Source organism: Haliotis rufescens, unplaced genomic scaffold (assembly GCF_023055435.1).
Source record: "Haliotis rufescens isolate VD_foot unplaced genomic scaffold, xgHalRufe1.0.p SCAF_1, whole genome shotgun sequence".
NCBI classification, from domain to species: Eukaryota; Metazoa; Mollusca; class Gastropoda; order Lepetellida; family Haliotidae; genus Haliotis; species Haliotis rufescens.
In genome coordinates this window covers 49,582,955-49,598,964 of record NW_025963779.1, presented here as the reverse complement: position 1 = coordinate 49,598,964, position 16,010 = coordinate 49,582,955, and the positions used below count along the sequence as shown (strand labels likewise).

The 16,010-nt window shown below is 38.5% G+C and overlaps 1 protein-coding gene across 10 annotated transcripts; it reads right to left on the bottom strand.

Annotated features, from left to right (window-relative positions):
• Nucleotides 1-672: 672 nt before the first annotated feature.
• On the bottom strand, nucleotides 673-15,220 carry LOC124131409. Of its 10 annotated transcripts, none has more exons than XM_048397134.1 (23): nucleotides 14,620-15,218; nucleotides 13,988-14,194; nucleotides 13,323-13,527; nucleotides 12,736-13,096; nucleotides 12,517-12,569; nucleotides 12,051-12,408; nucleotides 11,169-11,215; nucleotides 10,857-10,955; nucleotides 10,496-10,615; nucleotides 10,254-10,376; nucleotides 8,963-9,031; nucleotides 8,599-8,720; nucleotides 8,374-8,469; nucleotides 7,643-7,732; nucleotides 4,992-5,105; nucleotides 4,257-4,458; nucleotides 3,818-3,967; nucleotides 3,592-3,677; nucleotides 3,251-3,321; nucleotides 3,069-3,148; nucleotides 2,756-2,930; nucleotides 2,139-2,215; nucleotides 673-1,104 (listed from the first exon to the last, which is right to left on the bottom strand). In XM_048397134.1, exons 3-23 carry the CDS (start codon nucleotides 13,435-13,437, stop codon nucleotides 1,028-1,030), a joined length of 2,685 nt encoding a protein of 894 aa, XP_048253091.1. In that variant the 5' UTR covers nucleotides 13,438-13,527; nucleotides 13,988-14,194; nucleotides 14,620-15,218; the 3' UTR covers nucleotides 673-1,027. The 10 variants fall into 10 exon arrangements, 9 of the variants coding, with proteins under 9 accessions (XP_048253091.1, XP_046350633.2, XP_048253092.1 ...); XM_046494677.2 differs by having other exon boundaries at nucleotides 8,957-9,031; nucleotides 14,620-15,216; XM_048397135.1 differs by having other exon boundaries at nucleotides 8,957-9,031; nucleotides 12,051-12,222; nucleotides 14,620-15,216.
• Between the last annotated feature and the right edge of the window lie 790 nt (nucleotides 15,221-16,010).

Here is a 16,010-nt window from a genome sequence, read left to right as displayed (position 1 = left end):
AAATGTAAAAATGAAATGTAGGTTATGTAATGAATTTAATGAGACTGTCCAACACATTGTCAGTGGATGCCCAGCTTTGGCACAAACACAGTATCTCAAACGACATAATGGTGTAGCTCGATCATTCTATTACCGTCTTCGCCATGCTTGTGGTTTTGACACAGAGGTCCACCCATGGTACGACCCAGAATATGTAGAGGGCGTCGTGGAAAATGATAAATAAAAAATTCTTTGGAATAGGCCCATTTACAGCCTTATACGTATCCAGGCCAACAAACCTGATCTTGTCCTTTTTGATAAATCCAATGAAATCATTTATATCATTTAATTTTCAGTCCCCTTTGATACTAATGTGATTGACAAGATTGAGGAAAAACATGGCAAATATGCGGACCTCGCTTTCAAAATGTCACGCTTGCATCCCAAGTACCATGTTGTCCGACTCCTGATTGTTCTCGGTGCGTTAGGTTTGGTACCTCCCAATCTGTTGACTGACATTGGGAGAGTACCAGAGTTTGCTACAAGGAATACAGCCCTTCTGACAATCTGGGTAATGTAGAAGGCAGCAGTGTTGGGGAGTCGTCACATTCTCCGAAAGGTTCTGGGTGGGTTTGACTTGGCAGCGCTTCCTGGGAGAAGTCCCATTCGCTGTCTGGGCTGCATGTAGAGGGGGCAAGGGCCCTGAGCTGATGACGAGTCTAACCAGTCTGACTGTGCCAGGATCACCCAAACCCTCTTTGCTGCCTTTTTTATTTTAATCTGCAAATAATAATTATAATAATAATAATAATAGATGTTTAAAGCGCCTAATATTCAACCAATGCTGCCCAGTGGTGCTGTTACGTAAATGTGTTGAAAAAGCAGAGGACTGGAATAAACAATTATAATGTGATAGCCCCATGAAAAAGTTTTGTTTTCAAATGTCTCCTCAATTCACCAAGGGACCGTTACAATAATGTAATTATCTCTGATCATCGATTATGTGGTAGGGCGCTACAGCTGCACACATATGCTGAATGCGTTCCAGTTACATCCACGTCCATCTCCCACATTCGAGTGTTGATGTAAGACCAATCTGTTGTTCAAGCTCCGCGGAACTCATCGCTGCAAAATAAAAAATAACACCTTTAAAGAATACATGGCAGTCGATGATCGAAGCGTAATAGTGCCACAGTCTTTTTTCATGAAAGTATTATCTACGTAGATTATACGTACATCTACGTAAATGATACATAATCTACGTAGAAGATACATAATCTTCTTAGATGATACTTCCATGTCCGCATGAGATATTTTAATTGAAGTATCGTTACGACCCTGGTTTATACTAACATTAATATTTTAGATAAAGGTGATTACTTAATTACTGCAAATTTAATTAAGTGTTCGGCCTTTTCCGTATGTTTACAACATACTGAGATTATTTCAATTGTCAAACTGTCAGCGCTAAAACAAAAACACAAACTGCAGAATTGTACTCTCAGTGCTTCATAGGATGATGACCAGTATATATTGTTTGATAGTTTTTATAATTTGAGAGATTCTCATCCCTTCACATTCACGTTTTACTTCAACATATTCGAGGGGTTAACATATATTATCGCTAACATTTTGAATAATGACCTATAGTTGTTTGTTTGCTTATTTGGACTTTGGAGAACAGTTTGTCGTCTCGTCTCTTTATTTCGGTTGTAAGAGAGTGTGGCGTGTGCCAGTAACTTCGACTTATTGAAGATTTACTTTATGCAATGTTCAGAAAGGTAGAAAGTCAAACAAATAGGTCATTATTAAATAAATCAGAGGTTATATAAAACTGACTCGGAACTGGTGTCGATTACGCGAGAAAATATTGTTACCTAAGTCGATAATTTGATTGTAGATGATACTTTTTTTCTACGCACATTATTATCTTCTACGTAGATGTGAGTAGTATCATCTGCAAAGATGAAAGTATCATCTACGTAAATGTAACTATCATGATGATATTTGTTTAGACTGTGGCACTAATACGCTTCCATAGTCGATGGCTGGTACTCAGGTACATGGACAAACAAAAACAAAAGTTTAATGGTTCAACACAATTCAAAGACCTTTAATGGACTTTATATCCAATACCTGTACTGGAAATTATCACTCACCGATTCTTTGAACGTCACGTTTACGCCCCCTACTTGTAGGCTTTTCAGACATTGGGGGATTGAACAGAACACGGAAACTGTCAAAACAGATCATGAACATCAGTTACAGTCAAACAGTTAAATCCTTATACATGCTTCGTATTTAGTTTAACGAACTTCATATGTAAGATGTTCATTCCATCACATCTGCTCTTCATACACTAGCCAGTGTAATAACAACTCATAGGAGAGCATTACATTCTCATTTATATGTGCCATGATACCACCGTACTACACGCTACAATACAACATTTTGCTGCATCTGTACGTAAATTCTGACCACTTTTCTTTGCAACGCGCTACAATACAACATTTTGCTGCATCTGTACGTTAATTCTGACCACTTTTCCCTGCAACGCGCTACATTACAACATTTTGCTGCATCTGTACGTTAATTCTGACCACTTTTCCCTGCAACACGCTACATTACAACATTTTGCTGCATCTGTACGTTAATTCTGACCACTTTTCCCTGCAACGCGCTACATTACAACATTTAGCTGCATCTGTACGTTAATTCTGACCACTTTTCTTTGCAACACGCTACATTACTACGTTTTGCTGCACGTGTACCTTACCTCTGACCACCTTTCTCTACAACACAGGATCTGGCTCTCTGTCTCTGGTATTCTTTTTCCAGTTTTTCTACCTGCATCTTTGTGTATAACCTCCAGTCACTGTTATCATCCTTCCACTGCCAGATAATGTGTGGTTTCGCTTTTGTCACCATAGCCAGCTTTGTTTCTTTGTTATCTGCGCGATAGGTGTACGTTAAAGGTGCACCCTTTTTCTGCCTTATATGATTAGTGATTGACTCTTATCCAAAAACTAGGACATCGCCACAGCAATTACAATTGGTATTTATTTTTAATCCTATCAACATTAACTTACCATTACTATTGTCAGGAACAGTTGTTGCTGGTGATTCCGGGGATGCTAAGGCTCCTGCTGGACCACCTCCGTCCTCCAAACTGCACATATACATATATGCACACAAAGGAATGCGTGGTACACACATGTTAAAGAAATCAATGGTCACAGCGATTGGATAAAGATATTCATAAAATCCTTACCGGATTTCTAAGTCAAATCTGCCATCGCATCCAAAGTTGTACGAACTGATGTGACCATTATCCCATCTCACCTTATAAATAAAATGAAAAAATGACTAAATCGTAAAGATATCACTGTGTTTGTAGTAGCATAAGTTGTACCCTATGAATCAAATGCTACAGCATATGGTATCAAGAGTGACATAGATAAAAAGAAATATGCAAAATTTACAAAAGTTACAAAATAATGTTTTAAGGAGTGAAAACTTATATAATGTTCTACTTTAAATACTTTAGCGAAGTTTTGTTTTATGTATTGTGGCTGAAATGTGAATGAAATACAACATTACAAATTCACGTACCTTTACTTTCCCATCCCCGCGCGCTCGTATGACAATTCCAAATGCGCCTGGTCCACCATCCTCATTTCCATATGACCAGTCGACTCCTGTCAAATAAATTGTGGTACAGTGCCTCATTCATTCATTCATTCATTCATTCATTCATTTAGAAGGTGGGTCTCTTTATATTTTCTTTACAACATCCAGTATGAATATATGATATCAGAATATTACACTATGACGATACCTCTTTTGACTTTAACACCTATCTCTATGAGTTCTGCAGCTGAAAGTTGCCTTGCCTTGTCAATCAAGAGAACTTCATACATTTCATCATATCCATATCTATACTGATAGACTCGGTCGCCATTCAAGTCCCATTCCACCCACAGTAGCTCTGAAATTACAATATGGATTTACGTCTTCATTCGACAGTAAAGTCTGGTATTGACTCTACATTACAGAATGTGACTCTATATTGTTCGTGTTATCTGTACGCAAGTGTCTTCAATGTTATTCTTTTTTTCTTTTGAATCAACAAAATATGTATAATTGAATGCAATTAATAAAATGTAATATTACCTGTGGGCGTCGGTTCGAAAAACCATTACAAGGTAAGATCAATTTCTTCCTAGTGATTATTATTATACAGGTACATTTACAAAAACGTTTTCACATAAACGTACGGGGATCATTCGCATGATTAATAATAGTCCCGGGTCCCTCGACATCTTCGTCCTGTCTATTCCAGTCAGGTCCTCGTCGTACTCTGGACCCAAGGGGAGGTAACCCATCGCGTTCTAACACGTTGTCAAAATCACTCGGACCATCATCAGGAAGAAGTCCCCGCCCTTCCAGCTTGTCTTGCACAGCTTGAATAACGAATTCCTGAAAGTGTTGATACAAACTATGTGCCAGAAGGATCGGCATATATTCATCGCAACTCTACAAAGTGAAAAGAGACATTATTACAGTTACATATAAGCAAATAAATGAATTTTGGTGGGATACAATCTCTTGGCGATAATCACCAAGTCATCAGTAACTGTGCTGGCAATTTCCTGATACATCTATTTTCACTTTATTGTAAGTGACGATCCGTGTTAGAATAGGTCTCCAGTAACCCATGCTTGCCGTAAAAGGCGACTATGCTTGTCGAAAGAGGCGACTAACGGGATTGGGTGGTCAGGTACGCTTACTTGGTTGTTGCATATAATCGTATCCCAATTAGGTAGATCGATGCTCATGGTGTCAATCACTCGATTCTCTGGTCAAAACCCGATTATTTACAAACCGCCGTCATATATCTGGATTCTGGAATGCTTGCAGCGTTAAACAACAAACGAACAAACAAATGTAAGTGCGTCACCTTAACAGTTTTTGTATAAAGCAAACTGCTTGGAATATTCAGACGAACAAACCTTCTCCTCTTTACTCATGTCAGCTGTAAGTGCTTCAGTGACTGTTTCGTTGTACTGAGATGAGTTGTCTTCGTCATAGCTTGCCAAACAGGTCAGTATTTGAGCAATGGTCATCTGAAAAGGGTGCTACACTTACACTGTATTTTAAACAAATGTGTCATTCTGATATACATGTGTTATAAGGTGGTGCTTATAATGTACACAGTTTTTGTAGACATTAAGATTATCTCCAAACAGGTAAATCACTAGATCATAGAAGTCGATCTATACTAGCCACAACAAGAAACTGTGCACATAGGGAATCAAAATATATATTTGAACTTCATGTGTACACGAATACAGATGTAAACACACTAATTAGTTAATTGAACTGAACACATATGCGTGTGCTACGTTTCTCGACGTCAGTGGTTTCGGTATGTTTTGTACACGTGCATCTCGATAAACTGCGGGGAGCACATGAATGCCGGATTTCCCGTAGTGACGGACAATAACGTATCTACAGACGTCATGGGGAGCGTTATGCTCAAGCCTGTCTTATGGAGAGGAATCGCTTTGGGGGTGGTTCCGTGATGATTTGGGGTGGGATACGTGCACGTCAGAGAACCCCTTTAATGGTTGTACAGGGCAATTTGGCAGGTGTGGGTTACAGAGTTCAAATTCCAAGACTAGTGGCAATTCCAACATGATAATGCCCGTCCTCACACAGCCAGGGTTGCTGTGGCTTATCTTCAACAACAATATGTTCAAGTACCGCCTTGGTATGCAAATTCACCGTCTCTCTCCCCTATAGTGCATGTGTGGTATGAAATGGAGCGACGTCTACGCCGTGTACCAAATCCGTCAGATAGCGTTGTGATTTGGAGTTGCAGAGAATATGGCAAGCCATTCTGTAGGCCCTCCGTGCCAATTTGATAGACTCTATGCGTCGGCGATGCACTGTTATCGCTGCTCATGATAAGCATACCCGCTATTGAGTTTGTAACATTGTTGCCTGACCCCTGTCCCGCATTTGGACGTCAATGTCATGAACATTAAAGATGCTTTTCTACCGTTTTCTTATTATATCAAGATCCATCTATTACAATTTACATGGAAACTTTTCATCGAGTGTTATTTTCAAACTTTAGAAAGAATTTTAACAATGCCGAGTTTCTTTTTGTGGGTGGTACCGTACTATTCAAACAACTTTGGTACAGACGGTTGAGACACCTTATTGAGAACAAAGTCCTGCCTGATAATGTTATGTCAGATGTAATAGATGACAAGAAAAGTTAAGCTTAACTCGAGGATCACCAACCGGTTGTCTTATTCCGCCCGATTTGTTTTTCCCTGTAAGTATACCCCATCAATGACAACTGATATTCATAAACACGGACAGTATTTTGATATCTTAGTTGGATAACCGAACAACAAACCGCAATGTGTTCATCTTAATTGAAGAAATACTGACATGCAAAGAAGTTTGTAGATTATTTATGATATACTTTTGCAAGTTGCTTGTGACTTTAAACAGTTACCAGAACGATACCAACAGTTCCTCGTTCTTATCTCAATGCAAAGCAAACCTGGTTTTAGTTTATGAGGATCCACAGAATCAATTGGCCTTTTCACAAAGGTTGGATCGTAGGAAAGCACATTTGTAGCATATATACAAAAGAGAAGGGAACATTTGTACACACATCTTTTGAAAAACCAAATCTGCGGCGTTGAAAAACAAAAAAAGACTGCTTGAATGAAATACAAAAATGAAAACAAACTGGGTGTAAGAATATGTGTCTTGAAACAACACATTTTGTGCTACATCATAAGCCATACTTATATTTGTTATACGTTTAAATATCCCCAACATGTCATTGTTTGTGAAAATAAAAGATAGTAAAATAGTATACAATGTCGAAAGACGACTATTTTTAAAGGACTAATGTCTTGTATCAGAGTGGTCAGGTCGCGAGAACACATTTACGCAAACAAACCTAAAGCTAAGCACAACATTGTAAACATCGATATGTCACATAAATATTACGTTTCTATCCTAAATCTGTGTGGATTAAAATAGACTAAATCATTGATAGCATCAGAGTAATAGGGATTTTACCATTATCATCTAGACGCGACGGTCATATGACAGATAATGCGGACGATACTGACCATTATTTAATTACCCGGTTAAGTTCTTTTGTAATCTCAGAACAAGTGACTAAGAGATGATGAAAATGCGAACGTTTGATCAACGTCCTACTATACAGATAATGGGGAAATCGGATTCCTGGGATGTTAAGGGAACATGTGGCAGATGCATTGCATATGTGGCAATCTAGGGGCGATTCAAGTCGAGGTTCTAAGTTATGACACTTTTACTGCCATGATCGCTGACAAAGGAGGGTTCAGATTAATCCAGCTTCGCCTTGATTGTGACCCTTGGCTTCTCAGCATTGTGGCAGTGCTTGTGGGTTTCACATATGTGGTAAACGACCTTTTCTCCTACGTTTTAAGATTGGAGTCAATTTAAATATTACTTTCCTACCTGCTCACTCATTCATTCATGTTTGGTCACAAAAGGCTAAAATACAATACGTTCAATAAGAAGTTGTCATCACTACTTTATAGCGTAGTACTACCGTACCACGTAGTAAGATCTTTTGTTTTACCTGTAACCTGTTGTAACTGCACACACTGCTGATGCCCTTCCCTTCTACGAGCTCTTGCTTTCCAAGTTTCGCCAAGGAGCACATGTATTGCTGAAGGAAAACATTGATCGTACATGCGCATGTATTTGAGTTGCCATCTGAGTTATCGAAACAAGCATTCACAATAATCAAGCTGTATTCCTCTTAATGATATGAATGTGCTTGATATGATAGGGATCAAATATGCGAGTGCTCTAGAGCTTTTTACCATTAAGGTATTCACTGTATAATGGGGCACTTCCGGTTAAATCTACTACAATTACAAAATACATACCCCTGTTCGGTGATTTCGAATTTTGTAGAGCGGGTGAAGAGGGATGTAGATAATAATATAGATTATGTTTAATAATTTTCAACATTGTCCATTTTACAGGGGATACCTTAACATGACGTTTGTAATGTAACTATAATCATCTGTAGAAACGTTATTGTAGCTTAAATTGTCAGTGCGGGCCCAAAACAATTACCACACATGAAGATGTAGCTCTATGAAATACATATTATACATGAAATTTTCGAACATTTGCATTCTCATATTACTTAATTAACATGTTGTAAGGCTATCCGTAAACAAGTTCCTTAATCTCCATATTATGACGCTGAATTGGTAAAACAACCATTACTGACACCAGTTATAAAGATAAAGATAATCGTAAAGATAATGAGGGGCATTACCGAAAAAAGTTTTATACCTTATCGGCTCTCCCTACAGGTACCCATGTTACTGGGTGTACAACGCTCTTGTGTTCTGCCATGTTTTTAGTCAGACGAAGAAGCTGAACCCTGAGCTGTAAATATATGGACAAGATATGGAAAGTAACAATAGCATTCTTTACTATTCACACAGTGATGCCGAACGAAAGTTCAACGCTATCAAGCAAATAGCGATAAACAATGCAATGATCTTTTATGCTTACAGAGTAATCGGGCACAACAGAATCCTGCCCTTCTCGTTGATCCTCTTCTGTAGAATAACCATCTGTCATGAAGATGATTCTGGGCTTTAACGTGTGAATCCCGAAAGGGTGTAGAATACAACCTGTTAGAACATTAAAAGATTTACTATTTTCCTTTTTTATGTCAATGACATAAACATTTCAAAACCCTTCAAACATCTGTAACTTAATTAGGTCAAAGACAAAAGAAAAACGGCAAATAATAAATAAAAGTCGTATATTGTTTACCAAGCAGACACTAAAAATGTATTCAAACTATGCACACGTGTATCAGGGACAAGCCCACATAAAAACATGATATAAGATGGTATGTATCTACCTCTCCCTTCGATCGATGCCGCGGATACCACGAGACCTTCAAACAGTGGGCTGAAACCGCCGAGTACCAGGTTATCTGAGACATGATGAATGGGAATTTATTGAAGTTAAACTGAGTATTTTCATACTTGTGGAGAACATTTAGTTTTTGCAGTCAGAATGAATTTGGCGTCCATTGCAATTAATATGTTTTACTTACGTTGTGAGGAGAATATTTCATAAGGAGGAAATAAAGTGGACATTACCACACGTATTCATCCTCATTTACGTGCCCATTCGTTGTACATTGAATGCATTAAATGTTATCAAGCAATAATAATAATAATAATAATAATAATAGCACAACACCGATTAGCGTTAAAACCTGTTACCTGTTAAAACTTGTATTATTTACATTCATCATAAAATGCTTCTTCAGCAAAAAGGTAAAATTTTAATCTGTTCTCCTTTGTGATACAAACGTAAGGCATTTAAGAAGGACTTTTAAGTATTTCTCTGTTAATATGAAATCAATAATTCCTGTTGAGCAAATATAGCTGTCGATTAAAGTGGGTCTTTAAAAGTAAACAAAAGTAATTTATGGTACATATTCGATATTTGATTAATGGTTGGTTGGTTGGTTGGTTTGTTGTTTAACGCCGCACTCAGCAATATTCCAGCAATATGACGGCGGTCTGTAAATAATCGAGTCTGGACCAGACAATCCAGTGACTAATATAATGAGCATCGATCCACGCAATTGGGATCGATGAAATGCATCAACCAAGTCAGAGAGCCTGACCACCCGATCCCGTTAGTCGCCTTTTACGGCAAGCATGGGTTGCTGAAGACCTATTCTATCCCGGAATCTTCACGGGTCTGTTTGATTAATGAGTAGTGACCATATGTCATGCTTATAAGTCATGACACAATATTCTTTAATTATACATATACATAACTATGACATACTAATACAATTATTCAAGGTACCAGAGACCAAACTTAACTAATGCCCCTTCCCCTTTTTCGTAACGGTGTTTCTATTCTACTAAGGTCATGTCATCGATCACGCACTCGTGAAGATCTGGGTAAAAATTGGTCATCAGTTACCCATCATTGTCGTAAGATGCAACTAACGAGATCGGTTGATCAGGCTCGCTGACTCGGTTGATGCAAGTCATCGTATCCCAATTACGTGGAACGATGTCAATTACTGGATTATCTGGTCCAGACTCCATTATTTACAGACCGCCGTCCATAGTTTGAATATTGTTGAATGCGGCGTTAAACAACAAACAAACAACGATCGTGTATTCTACCTATTGCATCCCGGACAGCACCATAGTCGTTGGTAAGATCTTGAACCACAGACGCGTCTCCACCAACTTTCACCACTCCAAGGTTCTCCTCCAGTCCAAACCGTTCAGCCATTGTCTCTATACCTGCAATAGTTAACTTGGACGTGGAAGTGTGGTCCATTATTCAAAACAGATATTACATAGGCTTATTTCATTTAGTAACATTATTTGCTGATGTAATGATAGTATATCGCAATATGTACCATCGATGAAGTTGTAGGCGATCTTCTTGAGTTGCTCCAGACCCTGGGCTCCTATACTTTCAGAGACATCAAGGCACAAGACAGTTGATACGGAGTCCGTTCGCGGTGGCGATGGCTTTGCTGGATTGAAAAAAAAACCCACCGAAATAGCACTTGGAACGATGGGACAAGCTCTTACCAAAAAAACAACAACAACATTTGTTGCATACTTTTGAGAATATTAATGTGACTCTCTGACGTAGAAACAATTATATATACATGTCATGTGGAATATACTGTTATTGTTTGTATCACTAAGCAAGAGAAAGAGTGATTTGAACATCGTAATATTGCAATCGAAAATCCTGCCAAAACTCCATACCAGGTTCTAAAGCTAGCGCTGTGGAGGCCGTTAACCGTGTCCATCCATCCGGATTGATGTTTAGAGCTCTGAGAACTTCCTGGGCCTTTAAATAATTCTCTGTTATATGGAAAACAATCATTCATAGTGAGCAAACATGTTTGTTGATCAACGTAAGCCTTTAAAATTAAAATAAAAGTAATTCAAAAGACATATTTGATAAATGAATATTGACCATACATCATGCTTATAAGTCATACCACAATATACATTCGTGAAATAACTATTATTCTCGGAATATGTTAAGCATATTTAAGCAATTGCTTCACTTACTGCTGATGATTTCACTTGGTGATTGGCTTTGCTCAAAGCACTTGTCACTGAAATACATGATAAAAATACCTCATTTATTACAAAGCATTCTATTTTCTGGTTGGTATTAACTTATTCTGTGTTATTTTAGGTCCTTTGACTTGAAGCGTTGTTCACGACGATAGCCACAGTCTTTCTTGCCACTATACAGTTACATCATTAAACAATATTCAACTACTCTCTCACATAGCATTGAGGTTCATGTATATCCTGTTTAAAGTAGTTCCACTTGTGACGTTCCGTCGTGATACTGCATAAGTAAATTATATATCTGTTGTAAGATGATGACAAAGGAACCCTCTGGAGTAAAAAAAGGGGCTATCAAGTCTAAACGTTGTTTGCTTCATGTGTAACTGTGGACGCAGTGTGCAAACTAAGTATGTCAATGTTGTATTTTTGTTTTTTTGTCTTCATAGATTTAGTTTCTACTTATATACTAAGCGAGGTGTGGTGAAACGTTGCGTTTCAGATTATTGTACATATAAAACGACGTACATGCACTTTTGTGTGGCTGCTTGCACTCGGACTTACACCTTGGCGGTTTTATAGTGTCATCCTTCTGAGATACCACACCATGGTTTAAGATTAATGCCCCATTCATTCGGATACATTATACTGACCCCCAGCCAGCCAGTCGTTATTTCCTTAACGCCTAGCGCCAGGCAGGGTAAGAGGAAGAATTATCTTAAGATTTGAGTAATAGCGTTCATGCGTATTTGTGTGTGTGTGTGTGTGTGTGTGTGTGTGTGTGTGTGTGTGTGTGTGTGTGTGTGTGTGTGTGTGTGTGTGTGTCTGTCTGTCTGTCTGTCTGAGTGTATGCACTGTTATAGAATATGTACTTACACCGCCGCATTGACAAGGGATGCGTCCTGCTCCTGTTGTTGTTCAACACCTGCTCCTTCACATGCACTACGCTGATCCAAGGTACACCCGTACCCACATGTTTGACCATTTGGCTGCTCTGCTTGTACATGTAACTTTTGGTCTTTAGTTTTACTGGTATTTCCTTCTTGATCTGAGAGAGTGTATAGTGAAACATGTTGTTCCCCGTTAATGTCCAAAGCTATTTTCTGTACTACATTCTTAATGTGGGCACAATCCTTCAAGATTGCATTGTTCACAACATTTTCAAGATTTCTGAAGTGGCAGAATATGTTTTGATCCATTCGTCTTTCAAATTCTTGGAGTTGCCGATGACTTCCTGTTGCAATAAGGGTTGACAATAATATTTCAATTTATAAAGGAAAACATTGTTGTATTAATACAGCGGAATGAAGCCAAATCAGAATACAAAAACAAGCTAACGTACCTGGTGTTTCTTGCTTGATCTCACTATCAACTTGTCGTTTAGTTTCACCATTTCTGAAGTTATTAAATAAGAGTAAGTAACTAAGGATTTATAAAACATATCGTTAACTCGAACTTGAAGGGGTGATTCTAAATTTAAAATGATAGTTTGAAAGACACTTCATTTAAATTCGTATACACACATTTAAATACATATTTACAACAACAACACAATTCTTACTCGTCTAATAGGACATCAACAGTAAACTGCGGTAGCATTGTACTTCCTCCATGAAGAAGTATTTTGAATTTTTGTACAACAGTTCTTTTATCTGTGACCATCTTTTTCTCAGACTCAAGTTGTTTATGTCCGAATACAAACGTGTAATCACTGAGAATGTAGAGTAGCTCGGCATCATATTCATCTTTAGCTTCATTAACAAAACGATGCACACGGGTAAAGGCTGCTTCTCCTAGTTGTCTTGCTACTTCACAGTTCATACATGATGTGTGTACTTTCCATTTTGTGGAGCGAGTGTGATTCTGATCTCCGCCCTCGACTCTCCAGACGACCCGTAATATAGGCACACAGGGACCAATATCTGCAAACAGGAATACACCGACCACTGCATTCAATAAAGATGTTGTGTTCACGTGATTCCAGATGTGTGATGTGACAAGGTAACGTTATGTGTATCGTTATCAATGTGTTTACCATAATCCTCAACATCCAAGGGTAAATTGCACCAAAATGAGATGATGAGTTAAAACGCATTGAACCATTTGTGCAGGCTACCTAGGGAACATATCGCATTTTATCATTGTTACCTGAACCAACATTCAAGGCTTTCCAGAAATTTGTGGTGATGATTAGGTCATAAGTAAAAGTTCTTTTCTGTTCTTGACATTGAGCAATGGTGTTGTGTTGACTGGCACTGGTCATGTCATCAAATCTTCGGTCTCAACCTTCATCAAACAGACATATCTGGCGCTGAAGGTGTCTAATTCTAAGGTCTCTAAGGTCTGAATTTGTCTGAAATGATAGACAGTTGAGGATAGAAAGAGTCATCACTTTGTCTCCGTTGTTAGTAGGACCGCCTATATGACTTTATGAATCTCTATCGAGCAGAATCAGTGAATATAGTCTTTGGTAACTAACCATCGAAAAATCATTGCGATTACGCAGTTTTGCCTGATATATTTTAACCATCAACTCATCAACACAGGTGACTAAGATCACTATTGCAGCTAGTGCTTGTTAGTCATCAGACTTCACTCATCGTTCTAATGCTGGCTGGTGCAAGGATTCGCTACGTGTATGTGTGCGGAGTTGTTAGTCTGTGACATTCGCCTAAGGAATAACACGCTTTGGTGTTTACGTTATCTTACAAAACACGCTTTGGTGTTTACGTTATCTTACAATGTAAACCTCGGTTAATGTCGAATACACGTAATTATTACAGGTACGAGGAGGAACACAATGCATACTTTACCCTGGACTGAGGAAGAACCGGTCACATAAAACAGCCGTCTCACTATAAACCTGTGATAATAATCCTCAACAACGCCAATGTCTCTTGCCACTAACGACGGAGGACAACCAGGAAGTAGTGTTCAGCTGTACAATGTACATTGCCCCGGAAAGCTTGTGATAGTGATATGACTTGCTCGTGTGAACATGAAAGAAGTAGTGTATTTGGCTGCTTTCGTGCAACAGAAGAAAATAATGTTTTGTTAGTTCAACATCAGTTCCATTTATAGCATGGGTATATAAGGCAGACAAGGGTGTATGAGGAACATTCTAACATAATAGAGCATCTAACGGATTTTCATTAACATACATGTAGGTCCGTACATTGAATAGTTGAGGAGGTCATCCATGAAAGGTATATCTATATCTCCAAAGGTACATATATTGACTGCTAGAACAAGTTGATACTGTTACATTTTACAGCGAATAGAACAGACAAATCAGTTAATTCTACCTTAAGAAAATGTAAACAAGAAGAGCTAACCATTTCGACTAGTTAGGAACCGTTTCATTTCTCAATGATTATAATTATGCATCTACTGATATCTGTGCGATATCAACATATGAAAGGTTATGTCACATTCAATATTTTACCTGATCCCGCAGCCTCGTGAAACGAAAACAAATTTTCCTTCCCTCAGTCAGCCCTCAAATGTATGTCAGTTGTGTCTTTCTTCCTGGTTCACCTGTATCAGTGTACAGTACAGCCTCATCAGGCGTAATAGGGAACAACCCAGTGGAGGTATGTCACGTAACACGTCTCATGCCTTTCAGTCCATGTGATATCATCGCGTCATTTAAAGCAATCTTGACGCAAGTATATTTCGAATCGTAGAAATATATGCACAGTGAACTTCATATACTATATTGTTGTAATGCTTCTTGAACAATTTACTGTGTATACTATTTCATGGAGTATGTAAAATCCCCAAGTATGACTTTTGTATCCGAAGGTAATGCAATAATGCAGGTGTAACAAAAGTAGGTCACCAGTGGTGACTGCCAGGGTGTCGTTCAGTGTGACTGTCGGGCGTGTTTTGGTGTAGTGTTTCCATATGCCAGTGAGACACCGAATTCACCGAAGATATGCTGAAGTTAAGGCATGGTTTTGTGCTCCACAATTAATAGAATAATTCGGCTTCCTGAATGCATACGTGCAGAATGTTGATCCCCGGATGTAGTTTGACATGTTGAACAAGGAAAATCATTTAGACTCTCAATGTCTCCATGTCTCAAAACACAAAAGTGAAATAAGAGTACGAGGTCCCCGTTGACCCGATCGCCGATAGGCTGCAATGTGCACGATATTGCACCTGACAGGTCATCTTTCATTACAGACATGTGAGTTTAGCTGAGGTGACCAAAATGTGTGATTAAACCATTTTGTGTTGTGGTTTGTGTGTGTAGTTTCTCTTTTTGCTTTGTAAGTAACTACAAAGGCATATACCTGCATTTACTTACAATAAAAGTTGTTGTTTGCAGTTGATTAGTAAATATTATAATCAGGATAAATCCTAATTATATCTGAATTAAAGTTATATCCAGTAATATTCCAGCTATACAACGACGATCTGTAAATAATAGAGTCTGGCCAGGACACACATGTGCCCTTAAGAGTGAGCACCGTCCCACGCTGTTGGGGTGAGATGACATGAATTCAACCAGGTCACCGATATAGTCGCCTCCTACGATAAACAATGGAGAGCTGGGGACCTATTCACTATGGTCTAACCAGACGATCTGAATTCAAACGTCGATAACAGGATTGGTGCCTTTCCTATTGATATGTACAAGCATCAGTATGGGCAAAGTAATAGGTGCGGGATAAATAGTGTGTTTACTGTGTTTACTGTGTTTAGTGTGTTTTATCTATCAAAATGTTTTATTTCAGCCATTAGGGCTGTTAGATAGCTCAGTTGTTATAAGCGTTCGCTCGTCACACCGAAGACCAGGATTCAAGTCACCACACGGTTACAATGTGTTAA

Coding starts and splice junctions, on each gene's coding strand:
- LOC124131409 (XM_048397125.1), bottom strand. CDS start 13,437: ATGACCAGTGCCAGTCAACACAACACCATTGCTCAATGTCAAGAACAG. Junction 9,032..10,253: donor TGCTGTCCGGGATGCAATAG/GTAGAATACACG, acceptor ATCATGTCTCAG/ATAACCTGGTACTCGGCGGT. Junction 7,733..8,373: donor CTGTAGGGAGAGCCGATAAG/GTATAAAACTTT, acceptor GTTTTCCTTCAG/CAATACATGTGCTCCTTGGC.